This window comes from Sinocyclocheilus rhinocerous, unplaced genomic scaffold, assembly GCF_001515625.1.
Source record: "Sinocyclocheilus rhinocerous isolate Xijiao unplaced genomic scaffold, SAMN03320098_v1.1 scaffold210, whole genome shotgun sequence".
Lineage (NCBI taxonomy): Eukaryota > Metazoa > Chordata > Actinopteri > Cypriniformes > Cyprinidae > Sinocyclocheilus > Sinocyclocheilus rhinocerous.
In genome coordinates, this window is record NW_015654490.1 from 422,913 (window position 1) to 447,767 (window position 24,855).

The window sequence follows — 24,855 nt, forward strand, 5'->3', positions numbered from 1 at the left end:
CGTCTTGTTTGTCTCACCCCACTCTTCTTGTCAGTCAGCTTGACTCACTCTCCTCACTGGAGAAATGAAATCTGATCTGTGATGCGACTATCGTTCGGCACGCTGCATTGAACAGCCGCGTTCAGTTTTTAATTGTAGTGTCTGTTCTTTTACTGAACTAAATGATTTTTATTACTATAAAAAAATCAAAACGACGGTGGGGGTCGGTGCCGCGGTGGGCAAGTGACGTAACCGGTGTTGTGGCTTAACACCGGTATCACCGTCAGCACCGTCTATCGCGGCAAGCCTAATGCAGACGAGGAGTTAACACGCGGCTTGCTTGACGGCGGAACAGTGAACTGTGTCTACACCGTACACGACACCGCCGCGTCGTGAACAAATAAGTTCAGAAATTAAGTTATGTGTAATAAAATGGAATGACCCAGGGATAAAGTATTGAATATGCTTACTGAAATGTATTTAATACATCGTACAAAAGTATTTGTTGGTAATGACAGCAGTATGGAGAAACTAGTGGCATGCATTGCTCAGGTGTGATTCTGGCCCATTCTTCCACACAAATAGTCTTAAAATCTTGAAGGTTCTGTGGGCCTCTTCTATGAACTCTGATCTGTAGTTCATTACATAGAAATCCTTCTGTAACCAATGCCATCAGTATGTGGCTTAACACCGGTATCACCGTCAGCACCGTCTATCGCGGCAAGCCTAATGCAGACGAGGAGTTAACGCGCCGCTTGCTTGACGGCGGAACAGTGAACCGTGTCTACACCGGACACGACACCGCCGCGTCGTGAACAAATAAGTTCAGAAATTAAGTTATGTGTAATAAAATGGAATGACCCTCTTGAGAGAGCTCATTGCTTTTACCCATCATGAAATGTTTCTTGTGTGAGACGTTGGTCATGAGACACCTTTTTATAGGCCATCAGTTGGGACTGAAGCAGCTAATATTAATTTCCACTGACGAGGGGCAGGATTGCTTTCTAATTACTGATAGATTTCTGCTGGTGTCTTTGCTTTCCTTGCCTTTTTGCTCCTCCCTTTCTTCATGTGTTCAATACTTTTTAATACTTGGTAGGGGCTCCTTTTGCATGAATTACTGCATCAATGCGGCGTGGCATGGATGCAATCAGCCTGTGGCACTGCTGAGGTGGTATGGAAGCCCAGGTTGCTTTGATAGTGGCCTTCAGGTCATCTGCATTGTTGGGTCTGGTGTCTCTCATCTTCCTCTTGACAATACGCCATAGATTCTCTATGGGGTTCAGGTCTGGTGAGTTTGCTGGCCAATCAAGCACAGTAACACCATGGTCATTGAACCAGCTTTTGGTACCTTTGGCAGTGTGGGCAGGTGCCAAGTCCTGCTGGAAAATGAAATCAGCATCTCCATAAAGCTTGTCAGCAGAAGGAAGCATGAAGTGCTCTAAAATTTCCTGGTAGATGGCTGTGTTGACTGTGGACTTCAGAAAACACAGTGGACCAAAGTCCTCTTTTCAGATGAAAGTAAATTTTGCATTTCATTTGGAAATCAAGGTCCCAGACTCTGGAGGAAAAGTGGAGAGGCATAGAAACCAAGTTGCTTGAAGTCCAGTGTGAAGTTTCCACAGTCAGTGATGATTTGGGCTGCCATGTCATCTGCTGGTGTTGGTCCACTGTGTTTTCTGAAGTCCACAGTCAATGCAGCCATCTACCAGGAAATTTTAGAGCACTTCATGCTTCCTTCTGCTGACAAGCTTTATGGAGATGCTGATTTCATTTTCCAGCAGGACTTGGCACCTGCCCACACTGCCAAAGGTACCAAAAGCTGGTTCAGTGACCATGGTGTTACTGTGCTTGATTGGCCAGCAAACTCGCCTGACCTGAACCCCATAGAGAATCTATGGGGTATTGTCAAGAGGAAGATGAGAGACACCAGACCCAACAATGCAGATGACCTGAAGGCCGCTATCAAAGCAACCTGGGCTTCCATTACACCTGAGCAGTGCCACAGGCTGATTGCCTCCATGCCACGCCGCATTGATGCAGTAATTCATGCAAAAGGAGGCCCAACCAAGTATTGAGTGCATAGAAATGAACATACTTTTCAGAAGCCTGACATTTCTGTTTAAAATATCCTTTTTTTTATTGATCTTATGTAATATTCTAATTTTCTGAGACACTGAATTTTGGGTTTTCATTATCTGTAAGCCATAATCATCAAAATTTCAAGAAATAAAGGCTTGAAATATTTCACTCTGTGTGTAATGAATCTATATAATATATGGGTTTCACTTTCTGAAATGAGTGACAAAAAATATTGACCTTTTTCATGATATTCTAATTTTTTTAGATGTACCTGTATATATGTGTGTGTGTGTTTATATGTTATATGATTAGTCATACAGTAATTATGATTAATGGCATAATTGTCTTCATTATTCACTACTCGTTTTACCTATGATGTAAGATCAGAATCTTTCATTCATATTTAACTTGTAATCACACAGTATGATTTCCTTTGAGACAATTGAAAATGGTCTGTCTGTACTGCTTTCTTTCATGTGTATTAGGGCTGCATGATGTATTTTGTATACAAAGGAGTGTGTTCACTCTGGTATTGGCATGTGGCGCTCTATTTTTGTCTTATCAATAAGTTTATTATAAAATGCATTAAAATGCAGTTCACACACGAGTGACTTGAGCTCGGTGTGTGTTTCTGTCTGTCATGTGAAGAGGATTTTTCCTGTACCTTTCTGCTGTGTGTCCTCCTGCAGATTGACTAACTGTTTTTGACAACACTTGACACAACTGTTAAAAACTAATGAATGTGTACAGTACATAGAAAAAAAACAGAAAGGCGTGCAGATGTAATAAGAATACAGACTGCCCCTTAATGCATGTTATAAGCACCCAGCGCCAGCAGTTCAGTGTGACTTCAGTGGCTCTCGGGTGATCGGAGCAATCATGTTTGTGACTGTGATTCAAGTTTTGCAAAGCTAGAGATGCATTGGTCAGAACCAGCTCCAAACATGCCATCGGCAACCTTTTTGTTTATTTCATCCGATCTCTGCACACAAAATTAATTGCAGTCATTTCCCAAAACGCCATTTGTCTGGAAATATTACAAAGTCAAAAAAGAGATGAACAGAGGCCAGAGACGCACTCAAAGAAGAGAGCAGAGAAAATACTGTAGCGGGCAGAGCAAGATCACTGTTCACAATGCTCAAAATATTGGTAGAAAATCCTAAATATTATTTCTGATGGTCTTCGTAAACGTTTCAGTGACTTTACATTTCATCTACCTGTTAAAAGTATTATTTATAAGCCGTAACCAAGGAAACAATATATTGCTGCTGTTACACATAAGCACATTTTTAGTAAAAAATATTTAGCATTTTTAGCAAATGTTCACAAAGCTAAAATTTGACCATTCTGTTTTGCTTTAAATTTTGATATGTAAATAAAAGATAACTGCTTATTGATATCGGCCATAAAAAATCAGAATCTGTCCATCCCTAGTATTCACTATAATTGAGTAAACTTAGAAGAGTTTAAAGAACAACCCCTGCAACAATTACACTTTCAAACAATGAGTGGCATTGCTTTTGTATGTTGATTTTTCAGTATTTTCATTAAAAAAAATTTTTTTTTTAATCCACTCATGGCTGTCATTGTTTTGTAGAAACATTGTTTTCTGACTGGTGTTCCCACCATGCACAGTAGGGAAAGGTATGGAACCTGATTTGAGTCATTTCCAGGTCTGGATAAGCTTGAAAACAGAGAATAGGACAATATTTGTGTTTCCAGACTCTTGCCCGTATTCTTTTCTCTAACATATACGATTGAGAATTCCTTTAAAATGTATTTATCAAACAAGCAGGGTGTTTTCATGGCATTTGGAGCAGGCAGCCAAACATTTAGAGATTTAGTAATCGTTTGACATGTATTTATTTCACTAAACCATATGTGACTCTGGAGCACAAAAGCAGTGAAGAAAACACTAAAACAGTCAACTAAACACAAAGAAATCACAACTCTCTTACAGCAGTGCTCTCATTATAATGTTATGTTTGTGACAGATTGGCAAGTCTTGCACTTAACGGAATCTTTTATTTGTTAATTAGATTTTTTGAATGTCAAATGATCATCGTTTTCATGATCGATCATTGCTGCCACTTTCAAGTACCTCTAACGAGCATGTGCTGCCAAGTGAGGGCAGACTGCTGCTGGTGTTGCATTGACATGGGCATGTGTGCTCGTTGCAGACGCTGGTGGAGTATGCCAGTCTGTGGAGGATTGAGGAGGAGCCGTTACCAGTTCTGGAGGTTTACATCATTGCACTGCGGAGCTTTGCACAGGCGTCGCCGTACCTTTCCACCCAGTGTGAAGAGGTGCCAGTCCTGCTCGAACGGCTCTCGCTGTAAGTATGCACTTGGAAAAAAAAGCTGGTTATCTTTTCTATCTGTCTTTTTCTGTTATTTTTTTGCTTTGTTGTTTGAGTTTAGAAGTATTTGTTCCCTTTCTTTCTGTAGGAGTTGTGCAGAGTTGCTGCTTTCTCTGCCTCGGAATATCCCAGATGCATTGTGGGACAGGTTCAGGACATCTGTCCAGGTAAATTTACCAGACTGAAGTTCTTAGATACTAGTATTTGCATTGGTCAGCTTTGATGTCTTCTACAGTAATGGACAAGAAAATTATAAGTCCTTAACTTCATAGTCAACAACAATTGTGACCCTGGAGCACAAGAGCAGTGTTAAGTCGCTGGGGTATATTTGTAGCAATAGCCAACAATACATTGTATGGGTCAAAATTATACATTTTTCTTTTATGCCAAAAATCATTAGGATATTAAGTAAAGATCATGTTCCATGAAGATATTTTGTAAATTTCCTACCGTAAATATATCAAAACTTAATTTTTGATTAGTAATATGCATTGCTAAGAACTTCATTTGGACAACTTTAAAGATGATTTTCTCAATATTTAGATTTTTTTGCACCCTCAGATTCCAGATTTTCAAATAGTTGCATCTCAACCAAATATTGTCCTATCATAACAAACCATACATCAATGGAAAGCTTAATTATTCAGTTTTCAGATGATGTATAAATCTCAATTTCGAAAAATTTACCCTTATGACTGGTTTTGTGGTCCAGGGTCATCACAAATGCACATTTTCCACTGTTTTATTTTGTGTGCTGTCATGTCCGTGCAGATTGCCCATCCTCTGGTCCAGGAGAAGGGAATCAGCAATCTGATGATCCTCTCCACCATCGCACGAGAGCAAGGGGTCTGGAGCAATCCTACGCTGCAGGGCATTCTCACAAACCACATGCCGCCGCAAGAGAAAGGTGCTGCTCGTTATCCTCAGATCGTTTACGTTTCTCTCCTCTTCTAATATGACCTGACAACAGAACTGACATTTTGGTAGAGTTAACCTGTCAATCTGTAATACACCAACATTAAAAAAGTGTTTATTTTTCTCTGTAGTCTGTGAGTTCCTCGCTCTGGAAGGACAAACACTGCTGCGGATGCGAGTGAAGCACCTGATCAAAGAGAGCAGTGTAGATCAGGCTGCGTCGCTGGCCAAGGCCTGTGCTGAGCTCTCTGAATTTGAGGAGAAGGCACACTTTAAGCAGATGTACCTGGTTTGTTTGTGCACTGCTGCTCCGCAGGAAGTTGTAATGGAAGAGGTAAGCCTCTGAGTGGACCGTTTACTGAGAATATACTCTACCAGTCAAAGGTTTTTGAACAGTAAGATTTTTAAGGTTTTTTAAAGAAGTCTCTTCTGCTCACCAAGCCTGCGTTTATTTGATCCAAAATACAGCAAAAACATTAACATTTTGAAGCACACTAGTCAACATTTGAAGTGGATCAAAACCTTTCTTCAAAGTTGTCCTAAAACCTAAAACCAAAATGCGTTCTTGTCTTGGGACAGCTTTCATTAACTTTTTTGATCCACTTCAAATGTTGACTACTATATTGTTAATATTTAAAATAACTGTTTTCTATTTGAATATATTTTAAAATGTAATTTATTCCTGTGATTTCAAAGCTGAATTTTTAGCATCATTACTCCAGTCACATGATCAGAAATAAAAAAACAATGCTCAATAAACAATTATTATTATGTTGAAAACAGCTGAGTAGAATTTGATAGAAAGTTCAGAAGAACAGCATTTATCTGAAATAGAAATCTTTTATAACATTATAAATGTCGTTATCATCACTTTTGATCAATTTAAAGCATCCTTGCTTAAATAAGTGTTAATTTCTATAATTTCTTTCCCCCCCAAAAAAAAAATTATACTGACTGCAAGCTTTTGAATGGCATAGTGTATAATGTTACAAAAGCCTTTTCTTTTAGATAAATGCTGATTTTTGGATCTTTCTGTTCATCAAAGAATCCTGAAACTGTTTCAACATTGATAATAATAATAATGTTTGTTGAGCAGCAAATCAGCATATTAGAATGATTTCTGAAGATCATGTGACACTTAAGACATCATCACAGCAATCACAGCAACACATATTCAAATAGAAAGCAGTTATTATAAATAGTAAAAATATTTTACAATATGACTGTTTTTGTACTTTGGATGAAATAAATGCAGGCTTGGTCAACAGAAGAGAATTCTTTAAAAAAAAAAAAAAAAAAAACATTAAAAATCTTACTGTTCAAAAACTTTTGACTGGTTGTGTGCTTCTATGTCTGCATCTCACCACTTCTTTTCAGATTTAGTAGTTATGAAAGTATAATCTTCATAAGCCAAAGCTTAAGGGTATATTCACACCAGGAAAGTCCGCTAGTTCACTTGCTTTGGTCCGGACCAAATACAATGTTGATTTGTTTTGGTTTGGTGCGGTTCGCTTTCACACTGCTCTTTTTGCAAGTGAACCAGAAACTGTAAACAAAACCACACGTGTGCTTAAGGTCATCCATTCATTGGTTCATCCATTCAACCGTACCAGAGTTGGTTTGGAAGCGGACCGAGACCACCTCTTCAGCTGGGTCTGGGTACAGTTGTTTGGTCCGCACCCGAGTGCGATTGCTGTATTCACACCTGCCCAAAAGATCCGCAACAAGAGGGGAAACAAACTTGAGTGCGATTCAATCGAACCAAACAAGACAGGTGTGAATACACCCTAAATCTAAGTACATCTTATGTAAAAGGTGTGAATTCAAGCTTGATTGTTGTCTAAAGGCTTTTGGAAGTACATTTTCATTCTTCAGTAAATATCAAACACGGCTTACATCTACGACTTCTTTCCCTACCTTTTCAGCTCTCAAGAGTGGACTGTCGTGATGCTTTAGAGATGATTTGCAACCTTGAGGCTGACGGTGATGAGAAAGCTGCGTTTACGTTGTGTTCTGGTTTTTTGACCCGTCAGATTCTTCAAGAGGACTCCTACTGTGTTTATACAAGTGGTAATTTAATGTCGTCTTTCATTTCTAAATAATTTGAGATGTTGTGTGTTCTCTGGTAGGGAGTTGACTCTGTTCTGGGGGAAGCTGCTCAAACGATTAGAGTCTTCAGAGCAAGGCTTTTTGGACAGATGCCGTCAGATGTCATTTCTATCTAAGACTGTGTTCCACCTGCTCTTTTTCATTAAAGTCATCCAGTCAGAGGTGAGCCTTCTCTTTTTCTCACTTCATGCAGTTAATTTTAAATGTGATGCTAAATACTCAATATACCTTTTTTTAAATCACCAGATGGACAAAGCTGGACTTTCGACTTGCGTTGAGCTCTGTATACGAGCTTTGCGGTTGGAGTCGTGCGAAGGAAGCACCAAGGCCACAGTCTGCAAAACCATTTCCTGCCTCTTGCCCTCAGACCTGGAGGTCAAAAGGGCCTGCCAGCTGACAGAGTTTCTCCTGGAGCCAACCGTGGACTCCTACTATGCAGTGGAAACTCTTTACAATGAGCCAGACCAGAAGCTAGATGAGGAAGATCTACCAGTACCAAACTCGCTGCGATGTGAGCTCCTTTTAGTCTTCAAAACCCAGTGGCCTTTTGATCCTGAGTTCTGGAACTGGAAGGCATTAAAACGCCACTGTTTAGGTCTTATGGGGGAGGAGGCCTCAATTGTGTCCTCCATTGATGAACTGAACGACGGTGACCCTGAGGGCTTAGGCGGAGAGACCAGCATATTTAGTGAGGAGTTCAAGGACGTCTCACAGTGTTTCATGGATACAACAAATGAACTAAATGAAATGGCAGATCAGAGGCAGAAGAACAAAGAGTTGAAAAAATTGAGAGAAAAAGGTTTTGTCTCAGCTAGGTTCAGAAATTGGCAAGCTTACATGCAGTACTGTGTTTTATGCGATAAGGAGTTCCTTGGTCACCGAATAGTGCGTCATGCGCAGACTCACTTCAAAGATGGACGCTACACCTGCCCGATATGTACAGAGACATTCGAAACCAGAGAGACTCTTGAACCACATGTTGCATCGCATGTGAAACTTTCATGCAAAGAGCGTCTCGCTGCAATGAAGACTAGTAAGCAGTTAGCCAACCCCAAAACAGCGGCTCCTGTCATAGCGGCTCTGAAAGCTAAAAGCAGTGAAAATCAAAAAGTAAAAAAGACAAAAAATAACTGTGGTGGGCAGTCCAACAAACTTAGCCGTAGAAATGCCAATGACTCTTGTGAAGGGAATATTTGTCCGGTCCATAGCTGTAGGAGGGGATTTAAATATTTCCGCAATCTCGTTGCCCATGTGAAGGATCATGGCGACAATGAAGAAGCAAAGCGATTCCTTGAAATGCAGAGCACAAAAGTGGTGTGCCAGTATTGCCGTCGTCAGTTTGTCAGTGTTGATCACCTAAACGATCACCTCCAGATGCACTGTGGCACCAAACCATATATTTGCATACAGCTTAATTGCAAAGCCAGCTTTGACTCCAATACCGAACTTACTGTACATAAGAAAGACCACCCGGTCTTCAAGGCTAAGTGTATGTTTCCGGGTTGCGGCAAGATTTTTAATGAAGCCTACAAACTGTATGACCATGAGGCACAGCATTATAAAACATTTACCTGCAAAGCACCAGACTGTGGTAAAGTGTTTCATTCACAGTCTGAGTTAGACCTCCATGCAGAGGGTCATGTCACAAAAGTGGAAGGCCAGGGCACTGACAGTCAAAGTATTCCACCAGCAGAGCCTCATCCAGACCACTCCAATCCAAACGATCAGGGCTGTGCTCAGGCTGGCTCTCTCTCTGTCACCCATCTGAACGACACTGGCACAGGCTCTCAGGTGGATCGTCCATCTGGCATGGTGATAGTAAAGCATTCTGTTGAAAACATGCTAAATAGCGCTTTTGCGGTTTCTGCTCAAGAGTGTGTCCATTCTGGGACAAGTAAACCTGAGCAGCAACACATCCATCAGCATATCCCCCAGATCAATGACCACCTGGGCCAGTCAGCCATGGACACTCACATGCCTCACCTAAATCAGCATAGACCAGAAGAATCTCTTCTGGAGGCCTTGATGAGTGATTCAGATCCCATGCCGTCTACATCTTCATACCAGAGTGTATTGGAGGACTTTCTGCCTGTCCCACCAGCTGACGGTCAGCTGCAGACAGTTGATTCAGGCGCTACTCCATTATACAACAATAACAATGAACTATTTAGGCAGTATAATTCCAATCCTTTGCCTCCAGTTCAGGCATCATATCAGAGCATGTATAGCAGTAACATGACGGCTCCAACACAGACTTCCCACAATGCAACACCACTAGTCTCGTTGGGTCAGATGCTTCCTCCTGTTTCTCAGACGCTTCCTCTACAAATGGCTTCCATGCCAAATAATGGACAAGTATTGGAGAACAAATCTGTGAAACCGGTAGACACGAACATTGCCCAAGTGGTGAAAGAGAAAGAGAGACACAAATGCCCACATGAATCATGTACTCGAGACTATAGCTCTTACAGAAGTGTTACTAAGCACATGAGGGCTGTTCATCCCGACTTTTACACGCAGTGGAAACTAGCAAGGAAGAACAATGCGGCGGTCAAGTCCACACTCAGATCGGTTCCTGTTAATGGAAGCCACAATAAAGTTGTCAATCCACAACACCAGCAGGGCCAGAGAGTCCCTGGGCCCAGTGTTCAGACACAGAATCCCCTTGTCCAGCCTCCTCCCTACCCAAACAACTGTACGAACCCCAACTATCCTTCTGTCTCTTCTCACGTCACTGCTTCCCCAGGGCATGTCCGTACCAATGAAATGGACAATATATTAGATCCTATTGTTCTCTCTCAGCTTGGAAATGGCACAAATCAGCCTCAAATGGCAGCAGACCATTTGTGGGACCCCAGGAACAATTCAGTACTCCAACAACAGACATGTTATTCTCAGTCAGTGACCCAAAACATGAACACGCTTCCTAGCAGTCATTTTACTCACCTGAATGCAGCTTCTACTGACAATGCACAGCAGAGAGTAATGAGCTATACTACTCTACAACCGCATAATAATCCTAATGTTAACCCAGCACCAGCTCAAGTAGACAGTGTTCAAAAACTCAATGGCACCTCAGATGACAGTCTAAATTCACTCGGCAATCTCATTCCACCGCAACAAGTCATGAGTCCTAATGTGGCGGCAGCCGTTAATTCAGTAGCAGAGACAAATCTGGGAACTGCTCAAATGTCTTTGTTGCCCCCTTACACTGACAGTTTGAACAGTTCTGTTCCCAGAGATACTTCAGCAGCTTACCCGCAGCAAACAAACAATGAATCGTTCTCTGCAATAACCAATACCCAGTCTTTGGTGAAGTTGGAGAGATCTGGAGAGACAGCTATAGGTTTGCCACTGCCTACCAATGAAACTCCCCAATCAAACGGGGGTTCTCCAAGTTCTCAGAGTAACACTGGAAATGTGTCCAGTGATGGGGACAACAAAAGAGTTAAGCGAAGCAAAAGAACAAAATGGCCTGCCATTATTAAAGATGGCAAGTTCATTTGCCGCAGGTGTTATAGAGAATTCCAGAGTCCCAAATCTCTGGGAGGACATTTATCTAAGCGGGCTCATTGCAAGCCATTTGATGAAGCTGACCTGACAGCAGACCTCCCCAGCTCATTTCTTGATCTTCTTAACTCACCTCATCCAACATCGTCTTCATATTTGAACCTGCCGCAGCCTAAGGGACCTCTTGATCCAAAATTATTCCCGAATGTCACTTTTCCCCAAGCCAATGGCACCTACACTAGCAATGACAAACAGACGGGAGGAGTGTTGAAGCAAAGCCCGTCAAATCTGTGTGCGAGCTCTGGACAAGAACAGCAGACGGTTTCAAACCCGTGTGGTCCATATGCTCAGAGCAGTCGTATGTCAGAAACTAGTGTCATACAGCACACTGGTAGTGTCAAACATCAGCTACAAGCAAGTTATTCTGAGATGTCTAACCCACCGTTTAATGAGAGTGTCCATGATCCTCTTCTTTCTCAGTTGTTGGCTGATGACCAATCTACGTCCAGCCTGAACAGTGGTTCATCAGATCAGGTCAGTCAAATTCTTCAAGCTGAAACTTTAAACAAAATGAAAGATATCAAGGAAAAAACAACCAACAGCAATGCAAGTGACCTATCAAATGATGGACTTCTGGCAGCCATGGAAAGTCTTGCTCAAAACCTGGTGTCTGAAAAGAGTGTCAAAGAAAGACTACGTGACCAGATATTGGCTGGAGACCTACACAAAAAAAGCAGCTTGCCTCGTGGATCGAGTGTCGACAGTTCCTGCTCACAAATGTCTGTTGCAAGTCCCGTTAGTGGGGATCCACAATGTACCTCAAACTTGATTCAGAATGAACCTCAAAGTGCGCATCAACCTGTGGGAAATACAGCCGAAGTCCCTGTCGAGTCAGTATTGCAATTGGGTGAGGTGAGCTCAAATGATAGCTTAATTCACGCCATTTCATCTGCGGTTTCAGGAAGTACTGCCAATGATCAGTCCAACCATACATCCATAACCAATGTGGATGAAGTGTTGGAAATCCAAAAAGCTCTTGAGAAGCTTGACCTAGACAGAGAAATCAGTGAGGTTAGCAGAACTGTGGATAGTCCTGCGGTGAATGGTGAACAGCTTAATAAGCCAGAGTCCAAAGATTTACCCAGTGAGATACAAAGTTATGTGAAACCATTTGCATGTGACGCAAATGGTTGCACTTACAGTGCGATGACAAAAGATGCTCTTTTTAAACACCTTGTCAAGCTGCACAATTACACCGATGACATGCTTACTCGAGTGAAAGTCCAGTTTAATGTTGCCCCTTTCAGCTGTCAAAAATGTTCCAAGGCTTTCACACGCAACTCCAACCTCAAAGCCCATTATTTGACAGTTCACAAATTTTCACAGGAAGACATAAAGAAGATGAAAATTAAGTCTCAGTCCAATCGCAGGCTCCCAGAGCGTGACAGAGGAAGCCCTTGTCCAGTGCCAGAAATTCCCAATTCAGTTAAAAACACTCCACTTGTGGATGCACGTCAACAGCAGAACAATGTTGCATGTGCATCGGGCGCCACTAGAGAAGATAATGTCAAAATATCGCAGTGCATCACTCCATCGCTTGTCCAGCAATCGGCCTTTGTGTCTCAAGGCAAAAGTCGTGCAGTGGGAACTCCGACAGTAACTCCGCAAAATCAGATGCCGTTTCAGCCATCAGTGATTGTGTCTGGTCGTTCTTCAGCGACTCCAAGGATGGATCAGAATGCAAAAGGATTTTTTTCCACAAAGTTCCCCCCCATTTCTGGCCCGACCCATGTGTCCCCATTAAAAGAGATTCTACCCATAGCCCCTTTTACCCAGAATCCTTCAGCACCAGTACAAGCACTAAATCAGTCCTTGGACAAAAAGCCCAAACCTCCTAGCAAGCCTCGAGTGGCAAAGCCGAGAGAATCTCCCAAAAAAAACAAAGAGAAAAAACCAGAGGGCGATGACATTTTCAGTCCTTACAGACCTTACCGTTGTGTTCACCAGGGCTGTGTGGCAGCTTTTACAATTCAACACAATTTGATCCTACATTATAAAGCTGTGCACCAGTCTGCTTTGCCTAAATTTGCGATCAACAGTCAAGAGGAACAGAACGAAGAGGAGGCCGAGGACAAGGATACAAGTGAAGAGAGCGACGAAAAGCTAGACATGGACGTCAAAGAGGTGGATGAGTTCAGGTGTCAAGTCAAAGACTGTTCTTGCATTTTTCAGTCAGTTCCAGACTTGCTCCAGCACTACCTTCAGCTCCACAAATTAACCCTTGAGAAAGCAGGTGCCATGATGTGCAGTATCAACCTAGGCAGGTTTCAGTGCGATCAACCGGACTGCTCAGAGACTTTCACTGCTTTCTGGAAATATATCAGCCATTTCGATCAAGAGCATAAAGAAACCACGCTCTCAAAAGTCGACCCCGTGGAAGGAATGTTCAGATGCCCGATGGAAGGATGTGAATGCGCGTACAGCACACGGTCAAATCTACTGCGACACACCATGAAGAAACACCAAGACGTGTACAAACGGCTGCTCATGAACCCACGGGAAGGCAAGAGTGGGGTTAAACTCGGTCGTCCCAGGAAGTACGAAACTGACGTTGTCGAGAAAGAGAACAGAGAAACTAACAAGAAACCCGTTAAGAAGGAAGCTGTTAAGAAGGAAGCTGTTAAAAAGAGAAAAGCTAACAAAAATAACTGGACCAAATATGGGAAACCCATTTTGAAAACGCAGGAAGAAGCTTCTGCCATGTGCACCAAACGCTTGCAACTGCAGTACGCTTGTATGATAAAGGGTTGCGAAACGGTGACCAGTTCTGAGCGAAATATAATGAAACATTATCTTCAGCATGGACTCCCAAAACAGTACCTGGAAGAACAGAGGAGCAACTTCATATACTGTAAAAAGTTACCCCGATCCAGATACAAGCGCATCGCTTCCAGAAGCGACGACACGGATCATTCAGCGGAGAGCTCCATCGAGACGACTGAGAATGAGGAAGTCGCTGAGCCTGGCCAGAGTGAGTCCGAGTTCTCCAAGCCTACTTCGGAGAAAGAAAGCACAGAGGATGCCGATCTGTCCGACAGAAAGCCTTCTACAGACACGTGCTCGGAGATATCTGTGGTAGTTAAGAGACGGAGAGGACGTCCACGCAAGGGGGAGAGAGTATCGGACAAGTCCTTAGGACCTAAAAGGGTGACGAGACTAAGAACCACAAGGAGTTCTGCAGTCAGTTACGTGGACTTGAACTCTGACTCCACGTCCTCCAGCACTACCATGGCACAGGAAGATGCCTCTGGTCAAAATACACCACTGAGTTCATTCAAGCCCATGGGATTTGAGGTGTCCTTTCTTCAGTTTCTGCAGGAATCGAACACGTCCCAGAAGAGGAAAGCTACGCTACCCTTGAACGGAAATGCACACAAAAAAATGACTGCTTTCCACCTGAAGACTGCGACGGTCGTGTGCAAAAGATCTGATGCCCAATTGCATTCGAGAGAAGTCCTGCAACTTGTTGAATTTAAGAATCCCCAGAAGTTGACCTCGCTCAGCAACGTCACCTTTGAGGTGCAGAAGGTTTTTTCGGGTGTCTATGAAATTCTTCTCAAGCAGCTTCATGAAATGCGACCCACGGTGATCCTTCAAAAAGAGGATTAATGTACAGACCCTTGTGTCATGTTGTCTGAACTCAGGATAAGGTCAATGGCTAACCTGCTGCAAACCAGTGCCCAATTGTTAGTTGTACGTGGTAGTTGATCTCTAGTTGAAGGTGAATGCTGAATGATCGTTGCTTGTCAAGGAGTAGTGGGATGTTTGATGATCCGGAAAACACTACACACCCCACTATCTTAAAGGTCCCTAGTGCGATGTTTATTACTTAACAGAACTGTGTATGTTAAGCTCATTTTATAGTTGCAGTAGATGATGAAATACCTCTAAAGCATGTGTCTTTATGAAGCTGTTCAGCACATTTCTGTTGCCTTTGGAGTTTTTTTTTTTTTACTTTTTGAGTGTTGGATAGACTCGTAATTTTTAATATTCCATTGGACTTTTTCTATCCAGCTGAAAGTGAATCATTATCAATTCTGATGTTATGTAGTGCTGTGTATAATTAGAAACTGTTTTGGTCCTGTTTACCTTGTAAATCTGAAATTTGTCAATAATGTTGTGTGTGGCTCTTTGATCAACCACTGCCACCAGCGGTCTGTATGTTAATCAATAGCAACACATTTAATACAGCTTGCATTTTGTTACTCTGTGTTGGTCTCATCCTTACTTGCATGGTTATTGAAATGATAAAACTGCTATGAGGGATGTTTAGGGGATCAAACATATGATTAGCTCAGTATAAAAAAACAATTATACCATGTATACATGGAAACAAAAAGAGTTGATCTATTGACTATATACGCTATATTGATAAACGTATTGGGACACCCCTTCTTTAGAAAAGAAAAGGGCACTTTTAAAACTGGCAACAAAGATGGAAACATGTATTTCATGTATTTAAAATTTGTATTTCCATCTCTGTTACAACAGTTTTGGAAGTGTCTAAAATGACTGTAGCCATATATACAAGTCACTTGTGTTTGGTGATGAGTTTTTGGCTTGAGGTCTGCATTTAAAGTCAAAGCCAGACCAGGCAAGTTCTTCCACACTGACTCAATCAATCATTTCTTTTTGAACCTTGCCTTATACACAGAGGCATTGTCATGTTAGAATAGAAAATGGTCTTGTCCGAACTGTTGCTATAAAATTAGAAGCACACAATTCCCTAGAATAAATTATATGCTTAAACATTAAGATTTGTACTCCTGGAAATACTACTAAAGTAGTCAAACCTGCTCTTCAGAAGGGGTGTCCTAATACTTTTGTCCATATAGTGTATGTCAGTCCATAGTGGTAGGTGCTTTTAAAGTTGTAGAGTCATTTAGTTTTTCTTTCTGTTCTCAAGCCACTTAATTTTTAATAACGCACTGATCCACCATGATTATCTGACAAGGTTTATTTTCGACATGTAAAAGAATCAGTCCTCATAAGTACAGTTGGTTCCACTTTATATTAGGTGTTTTAACTACTGTGTACTTACATCTAAAGTAATTAATAGTTTGGTACAATGTACTTGCGTTCATTGTATTGCAAATCACTTTAGCTGCTATTGAGGGGTTAGGGCCATGATTAAGTATGGTTAGAGTTAAGGGTCTGCAGTGTAATTAAAGATGTATCTACAGAAAGGTAATTTTTAAATGTAAGTACGATATAAAAACTTGTATGTACACAATTAAGTGCATTGTATCAAATGATTAATTTAAGTACATAGTAGTTAAAGACAATATAAAGTGGGTCTCATCTAGTTCTGTAATTGGACAGTACCACAATTATTTATCATACAAAATTAAATACATTAATATGACCATAAACTTCGCAGGCCCAACAATATGCTAAATGATCAACATAACAGTCTTAATAATAAAATTGACAGGTTTGGTTTCAATAGTTGATAATGGTCAGTAGTTTAATGTTCTCCGCACAAGACATACTGTGGTCAACAAACTATCCCTCGTTCCAAACGAACCTGTATTTAATGTCATCTGGGCTGTATTTTGTCATCTTTGTTGATGGTTTGTGAGTATGAGGGCATGCTGACGTCTAGTTTGACTAGATGCTACTCAAATAGCAAGAATTTCTGCCCTGAATACAGTACAACAAAAGATATGAGAAGTGTTTGCTCTTCCCCTTTGAAAGTTCATACTTCTGTTTGTTATGCTAACATAGCTCTACGTGACTGTAGTTTGTTATTTGCACTTGTTCTTGTGATTCCTTGCTGTCTGCGAGCCGTCAGCGGAGAAGAACTGGTGTAGCATGCATGAAAAAGCCCAAGTGTTCACGCAGCAGCAAGCTTTGGGCTTTCCTTTGCAGCCGGCGCAGAATGAAGGCCTTCGTCTTTAGACATGGCTAGCGACGGCGGTGAGCCGAGAGTGAGCGTGGATGGAGGCCGGCCGCTTCTTTCATGCACAGGAGCGTACCTCTTACTGAAGCACTTCCAGCACTGCTTCGATATATACATCATCTCCACCACATTCAGTGCAATGCACAGGATAGACGTACAGCCCATGATATAAAGGAAGATTTTCTTCTCGGTGGCTTTTGCGATGTAGCAGTCCACCGTGTTGGGACAGGGGCTCTCGTCGCACCGGAGCAAGCGGGGAACGTGGAAGCCGCTGTACAGGAAGAAGAAAGCCAGCAGAGTGGCCACCTCGAAGGACGTCTTGAGGATGAGGCTCATGATGTAGGTGAAGAACAGCCCTCCGTCGATGCTGCCTTTATCCTGGTACAGCTTCCTCTTGTACTTGCTCTCTCTGTACTCCCTGTAAGCCACATGCAGAGCCACCAGCAGCGACGGGGTGGACACCATGATCAGCTGAATGGCCCATAACCGCACTTGAGAGATGGGGAAGAAGCGGTCGAAGCAAACCTGCTCGCAGCCCGGCTGCTGTGTGTTGCAGACGAAGTCTTTGAACTCGTCCTTCCACACCTGCTCGGCGGCGGCGACGTACACCAGGATGCGAAACACGAAGAGGATGGAGAGCCAGACCCGCCCGACGACAGTCGAGTACTTGTTTACCCCGCTTAACACATTCTCCAGGAATCCCCAGTTCATGTTTCATCGGGCTGCTGCGGGAGTCAGAAGGAAACCAGGAGTTCAGTGTCTTCAAATCACCGTGTACACTCTTAAAGGGTTAGTTAAGTTCACCCAAAAATGTAAATTCTGTCATTAATTACTCACCCTCATGTCGTTCCAAACCCGTAAGACCTCCGTTTTGATGAAATCCGAGAGCTCTCTGACCCTCCGTAGACAGCAAGGGAACAAGAAACTTTCCCAGACCCAGAAACGTAGGAAGGACATCGTCCATGTGACATCAGTGGTTCAACCCTAATATTACGAAGCTATGTGAATACTTCTTGTGCGCAAAGAAAACAAAAATAACTTTATTCAAAGATTCTCCTTTGTAAAATTACGGTTGAACCACTGATATCACCTGGACTATTTTAACAATGTCCTAACTACGTTTCTGAGCCTTGATCGTGTTAGGATCCTTGCTGTCTATGGAGGGTCAGAGAGCTCTCGGATTTCATCAGAAATATCTTAATTTGTGGTCTGAAGATGAACGAAGGTCTTGTGGGTTTGGAGCAACATGAGAGTGAGTAATGACAGAATTTTCATTTTAGAGTGAAGTACAGTATACCTTTAAAAATAAAGGGTTCCATGAAGAACCTTTAACATCCATGGAACATTTTCACTGGACAACAGGTTCTTTAGATCAGTGGTTCCCAACCACTAACATTATGCATGTCTACTTAACCAAACACCCATTTCAGCTCTTGGATTCTCTACAAATAAACTGATCACCTGAATCAAGTGCTTGATTAAAGCAAAATGTCCAGTGTTGAGGGCTCCAGGAACCACTGCTTCAGATAGAAGAAAAAATGGTTCTTTTAAAGACTGAAGGATTCTCTGGGGAACCAAAATGGTTCTACTGTGGCGTCTCTGTCCAAATCCGCCTTTGGAGCTTTATTTTTAAGAGCATAACATGCAGGACAATTAATGTCATGTTTGCACTCTTTAGACAGGTATGCTTACAATCCATAATAATCTATCAAGAGGCTTTTCAGAGCATTGTCAAATCTAGATTTGAGAATCAGATTGAGCTTTATTCACCAAGTGTGATGATGAAGATCCATTCGTGTGAGATACTTCTCTGAACAAAAGCAAATAAATGTGAAGTATTTACCTTTCATGCAGTCTGATTCCCTCTGCTCTGCTCGTCTTCGGCTGCTGCTGCCAGACTGTAAATGCACCGAGAGCTGCGTCTCTCTGCTATTTGATAGTCAAACACACCTGGCGTAGGTGCCACACCTGTTTGGTTACTCTGGCAGGACTCTCGTGTCACTGGAAGCGCTCTGCTCTGATGTGTTTGCTGAATGCACGAGGTGTTGTGAGCCTCACAGCCTGTAGTGTTAGCAGTGTAAACAGTCGTGTGGGTCGAGTTCACTGGAAAGGCTCAGACGCACCACTCGGGCCCTTGACAGACGCTCACTGTCTCTGGAGCTTAATAATTATTAGTTACAGAGCATTCAGCTGGTAGACAGCATCTTTCCCCATCGGCAGCCAAGCACAAGTTGCTTCACGTGTAAAATGTTGCAGGACAGACTCGTTGGTTTGTTTGTATGAAGAGTGCTGTGGGTTTGTCTTTCACAGCTAGCACTGATGCAGATTAATGAGGGCTACTGCAGACATATAAAGTAAACCTGTAGATGTGTGTAACCCAATAGGTTACGCATGCAGTTTTAATGAGAAACCGCAGGCTGTTTGTGCGTGTGCATGAATTACTGATGAGCTCAGCAGCACTGATAGTGTTACCAGCAGAGAAAACCACAGTCTGCTGTCAAACGCCTTCATTTGTGATTGCTGCAGGTGTTAAAAGTATGTTTATGCTCTTAATTAGTGTTACTGGTCTTATTATTAATGATTAAGAGGTGTTTAAGCAGCTGTCTATAGAGGCACTTTCATGTGCATCATTCATTTATGTTCAGATTTATTTAGCACACACCTCGTGAGATGTGCTGGCTCTCTACAAAGGAAATACAATTATCAGTTCATCAAGTTACAGGCAGACAAACAAACGATAAGAAAAAGAAGAAACCCCATAGATATTAATGAAAACACCGCAGCACAAAATGGCCAGTTTCTGGTAATAAATAAACAATAGACTCAAGGTATAAAAACAGTGACAGAAACACACCAGATATAATAATCCAGTCTACTGAGGCTTTAATCATAGAAGCTCTTTCATCAGTTTTGTTTGTATGAGGGACTAATAAATATAGAGATGAGCAGGATGCATAACTCCATCATTTGAAGTGTGAGGTACAAAGTACTGCTGTAAAAAAAAGAAGAATCAATAAAATTAATGCATTTAAATATAAACTGAACCAATGAGGGTGTCTTATTACAAGCAGAGACGGACGTCTTAAGTCCACCAGACTATATGATGTTAAATAGTTCATTCCAGAATGAAAATGTGCTCATCCTCAGGTCATCCGAGATTAGGATGAGTTTGGTTTAAACACTGCTTGATTTGTGCCGATTTCTCTCCTGATTCACACCAGAACACTTTTTTCACTTTCATCCATTGCTTTTTCACTTAAAAAAAAAAAAACTAGAAAATCAAATCAAGTCAATAGGTGTAAGTGGTTTCAGAATTTAAGAAATGTATCAAGTTTTCAAGATATTATTAGAATTTATAAAGGTCACAAATTTAATTAAAAGAATTAATTTTCTTATTTATTAGCTACAGTGCCTTGCGAAAGTATTCATACCCCTTCATTTTTTTCACATTTTGTTATGTTGCTGCCTTATGTTAAACTGCTTTAAATTACTTTTTTTTTCTACATCAATCTACCCTCCATACACCAAATTGACAAAGCAAAAACAGAATTGTCGCAACTTCGTAAACTGATTAAAAATAAAAAACTGAAATAAGTACATTGCATAAGTATTCATACCCTTAACTAAATATTTAGCTGAAGCACCTTTACAGCCTCAAGTCTTTTTTGTTTGATGCGACAAGCTTTGCTCAATAGCATTTGAAAATGATCTGCCATTCTTCTCCTCACCTCTTCAGCTCTCAGGCTCTGTCAGGTTGGATGGGAACAGATGCACATTTTCAGGTTTCTCCAGAAATATTTGATTGGGTTCAAGCTCAGGCTGTGGCTGGGCCACTCAAGGACATTCACAGAGTTGTCTATAGGCCACTCTTGCTGTGTGCTTAGGGTCGTTGTCCTGCTGGAAGGTGAACCTTCTGCCCAGTCTGAGGTTCTGAATGCTCTGGACTGGGTTTTCATTAAGGCTATCTCAATATTTTAATGCATTGAGCTTGTCTTCTACTCTGACGAATCTCAGACCCTGCCGCTGAAAAACAGCCCCACAGCATGAGGCTGCTACCAGCACACTTTACTTTTGGGATGGTACTCTGCAGGTGATGAGCAGAGCTGCTTTCCTTCAAACATGATGCTTAGAATTGAGATTCATCAGACCAGAGAATATTATTTCTCACAGTCTGAGGATCCTTTGTGCTTTTTTTTTTCAAGTGGGTTTTTTGTGTCTTCACTGAGGAGAGGATTGAGTTTGGCCACACCGCCATAAAGCCCAGATCGGTGGAGGGTTGCAGTGTGTTTGCCCTTCTGTAGATTTCTCCCATCTGCGTATATGATCATGGAGCTCAACTAGAGTGACCATCAGCTTCTTGGTCACCACTCTAACCAAAGCCCTTCTCCATCAGTTGCTCAGTTTGTCCAGGAGGCCAGCTCTAGGAAGAGTCCTGGTTGTTTCAAACTTCTTCTAAAGACTACATGCTTCCTTATGCAATGGAATCATTTAAGTTTTTTATTTTCAATAATTTTGCAAAGATGTTAAAAACCTGTTTTTTGCTTTGTCAGTATGGAGTGTAGATTGATATGGGGGGGGGAAGTAATTTAATGCAGTTTAACATAAGGCAGCAACATAACAAAATGTGAAAAAAATGAGAATTGCAAGGCACTGTATATTACTCTCCTCATGGATGCTGCACACTCATCTCAGCAGGTGGAGGAAATGCACTGTAAGTTTGTTTGCCACCCGCCGCTAAAGCGAAAGAAGAACTGCGCCGAGCAGCAGAGGGCGTGTGATTTCTGTCTGTCGTCCTGTAGGTCAGAAGAACGCGTGTTTGTGACAGCAGCAGCAGCAGCGGACTCGGCCTCCAGGGGCCCCGGGCTCCTCGGCGTCAGAACCACCGCGCGGTCAACCCCGAGCTCTTCATCAGCCCTGCAAGTGCTCTTCACACGCCGGCTGTTGTTAGGGCTGGGAATCGATTCCATCAAGGGGAATGGACTCCTCCTTCAGAGCCCTGTTCAGTTCAACAAAGCTTATCTATGGGTGTCTCTCAAACGGACGGCTGCACACATTTAAATTCACGAAAATAAACTGAAAGAACGAGTCGGTACTGAGATCATCTGAATCTTAGCATGCAGCCTTCTTTGACAGATAAACCACGAGCTCTGTCAGTTATTGTTAATGTTCTGGTTATTTTGTTTCAGTGTACAGTTTGTTAATTTTGTGCAAAGCATACAGTCAAAGTAAACTTCATCATTCAGCTGAACTGTGCACATTTATTTTAGACACTTCATGTCATGTTCAATTCATGCCATAAACGCCTGTCCCTGCTGAGCTGTGGGCTATGACTAATTTCACGGGCAAAGCAGACAAAATTACAATTTATGCATCGTCATTTTTTTTGTTTTTTGTTTTATGAGAAGGATACTTTCTACCAACTTTATCCTGCAGGCATGGTGAGATTATAGATTCCTTCAATCTAAAAAAAAAAAAAAACAAGAATCGAAAACAACAGTGAGGAATCGATTCCAGAAATGTCGTTATCGAGCAGCCCTAGCTGTTGTGCTTCACACTTGCACGAGACACGAGTGAGCGGATAACTGCTGTCCGCTAGCGCTCTGCTGCAGTTTCAGGTTGGTCTTTGTGCGCATGCGTCAGGCCGCTGCGTCGCGTCACTGTTTATTCGCGACAGGAGCGTTGCGTTTTTTAAAGAGGTCGTGTAAAGTTAAAATTGGTTTCGAACGAATTTCGAAAATAAATTCGTTTCTTTCGTATTTTAACTGCGTTAGTGAACGGCTCCAATGGGGTTGTCCAATGGCCATAAATAATAAGATTACTGTCTGAATGATGTATTTTTTATTTAGCTATGGGCATTTTTGCCACTCTTACTAGTTTAATTAGTCTACTAACAATTCTCAAAATTCAGTATGTGTAGATACATTACAGGACAATTTGTTTATTTTTCATAAACAGTCATGATGTAATTTTCACCACAAATGATGTTTTAGGCTTAAAATATTAAGAAGAAAAAAAACTACCTTTTAAATAAGTGGTAACGCTTTACAATAGGATCTGTTAACATTAGTTAATGCAGCATGAACCAGCAATATGTGACCCCGGACCACAAAACCAGTCATAAGGGTCAGTTGTTTTAAACATACATCTGAAAGCTGAATAAATAAGCTTTCCATTGATGTATGGTTTGTTAGGATAGGACAATATTTGGCTGAGATACAACTATTTGAAAATCTGGAATCTGAGGGTGCAAAAAAATCTAAATATAGAGAAAATCATCTTTAAAGTTGTTCAAATGAAGTTCTTAGCAATGCATATCACTAATCAAAAATTAAGTTTTGATATATTTACGGTAGGAAATTTACTAAATATCTTCATGGAACATGATCTTTACTTAATATCCTAATGATTTTTGTCATAAAAGAAAAATGTATAATTTTGACCCATACAGTGTATTGTTGGTTATTGCTACAAATATACCCCAGCGACTTAACACTGCTTTTGTGCTCCAGGGTCACATGTGTTTTTTGGGTTAAAAAGTGAAGTAAAAGTCTGAAATAACTATATTTATGTACTAGGGCCAATGACAAATAAAGCTTCTAAAAGATTTTTGTTTTTGAAAATCTTTCCAAATGAATGTTATGCATATTTTTGAGTTGGGAACCATGTGTTTAAACAAGTTACATTTCTTAAATAACATTTCAAAGTGTTTAAATTCAGTTTTTTAACTTTACCACCAAAAAAAACTATAAAATGTCAGGTGGTGCAGCCAAATATTTGTAAATTATATTTATATTCCTAATTTTATTTCTAAGTGAAATCTTAGCAAAGTTACCCTTAGAGTATCTACAGTTATATTTTGTAGCTGTGTATTTGATTCATATTCATTTAGATTTATTGCATAATAATGGCTGGGTATTTAGTCATTTCAGCATCTGATTTTACTTTTAAAGACAAAAATAGTCACACAGGTAAACAAATACATTTAATACAGTATTCTCAATCTAGTTTTAACTTTGACCTATTCTTTATTCAAATGAAGAATTTACGCAGTTGCTTTTTTTTTCATTTCAATTACATATAAAAATACAAATGCACGTGTTTGATCAGCAGTCTTTGTTGAAGTAGTGAACTGATCAAAAATTTAAGAACGAGTGCAATAGATTGATTAGACACGCCATAATAAATTGTGATTGAATAATAACAGTTATGTTTCATATTGATACAAAAACAATAAAAAATCACCAGCTTAAGTATGCTGCGGCGTGAAACACTCTTGTTTCTTCTGACACGCGTGTGTTCTCTGTAACAGGATCTGAGTGTGTTTCTGAAGAGCTGATTTTCCCGTTCGGTCTGATGCCTTCAGCATCATGTGGTTGTGAAGCACCTGTTTGGAAATGTACAGCATATTTGGGTCAAATGTAAACAAGGATTAGTTTGAAGAGGAGAGGCCAGACATCTACACCAGCTACTTTTTCTGCAAATAACTTATCTGGACATTCATTTAAACCAGGGGTGTCAAACTCAGTCCCTGGAGGGCCGCAGCCCTGCAGAGTTTAGTTCCAACCCTGCTCCAACACACAAACCATGTCGTTTTCAAATAAGCCTAAATGATTAGATTAGCTGGATCAGATGTGTTTAATTAGGGTTATATCTAAACTGGGCAGGGCTGTGGCCCTCCAGGAACTGAGTTTGACACCCCTGATTTAAACAATTACACGTTTCTCTCTCTATTTCTGCCCCTGTATGTAGTGCATTATGTAATTTTCTGTTTTTCTTATATTAGTGTTATATTCCATCTCTACGGTGTATGTCTGCACTATGTCTGTACTTTCTTCTGCACTGGAAGCTCCTGTCATCAAGACAAATTCCTTGTGTGTTAAACATACCTGACTTCTGATTTCTGACTCTTTTTTTGGTCTGGGGATGATTAAATGATCAG

At 41.2% G+C, this 24,855-nt stretch overlaps 2 protein-coding genes across 2 annotated transcripts in view; one reads left to right on the plus strand and one right to left on the minus strand.

The window, feature by feature from the left end:
* znf292b (zinc finger protein 292b) overlaps positions 1-15,205 on the plus strand; it is a 20,369-nt gene extending 5,164 nt beyond the window's left edge. Inside the window, exons 2-8 of the mRNA XM_016523685.1 lie at positions 4,242-4,396; positions 4,509-4,587; positions 5,192-5,327; positions 5,467-5,669; positions 7,261-7,396; positions 7,464-7,606; positions 7,691-15,205. Coding sequence (XP_016379171.1) covers positions 4,242-4,396; positions 4,509-4,587; positions 5,192-5,327; positions 5,467-5,669; positions 7,261-7,396; positions 7,464-7,606; positions 7,691-14,623 — 7,785 coding nt within the window. The 3' untranslated portion in view covers positions 14,624-15,205. The remainder of the gene's footprint in view (positions 1-4,241; positions 4,397-4,508; positions 4,588-5,191; positions 5,328-5,466; positions 5,670-7,260; positions 7,397-7,463; positions 7,607-7,690) is intronic.
* Positions 15,206-16,495: 1,290 nt separating this feature from the next.
* On the minus strand, positions 16,496-17,633 carry LOC107717031 (gap junction beta-7 protein). The gene has a single exon (XM_016523675.1). It carries the CDS (start codon positions 17,625-17,627, stop codon positions 16,851-16,853), a length of 777 nt encoding a protein of 258 aa, XP_016379161.1. The 5' UTR covers positions 17,628-17,633; the 3' UTR covers positions 16,496-16,850.
* Between the last annotated feature and the right edge of the window lie 7,222 nt (positions 17,634-24,855).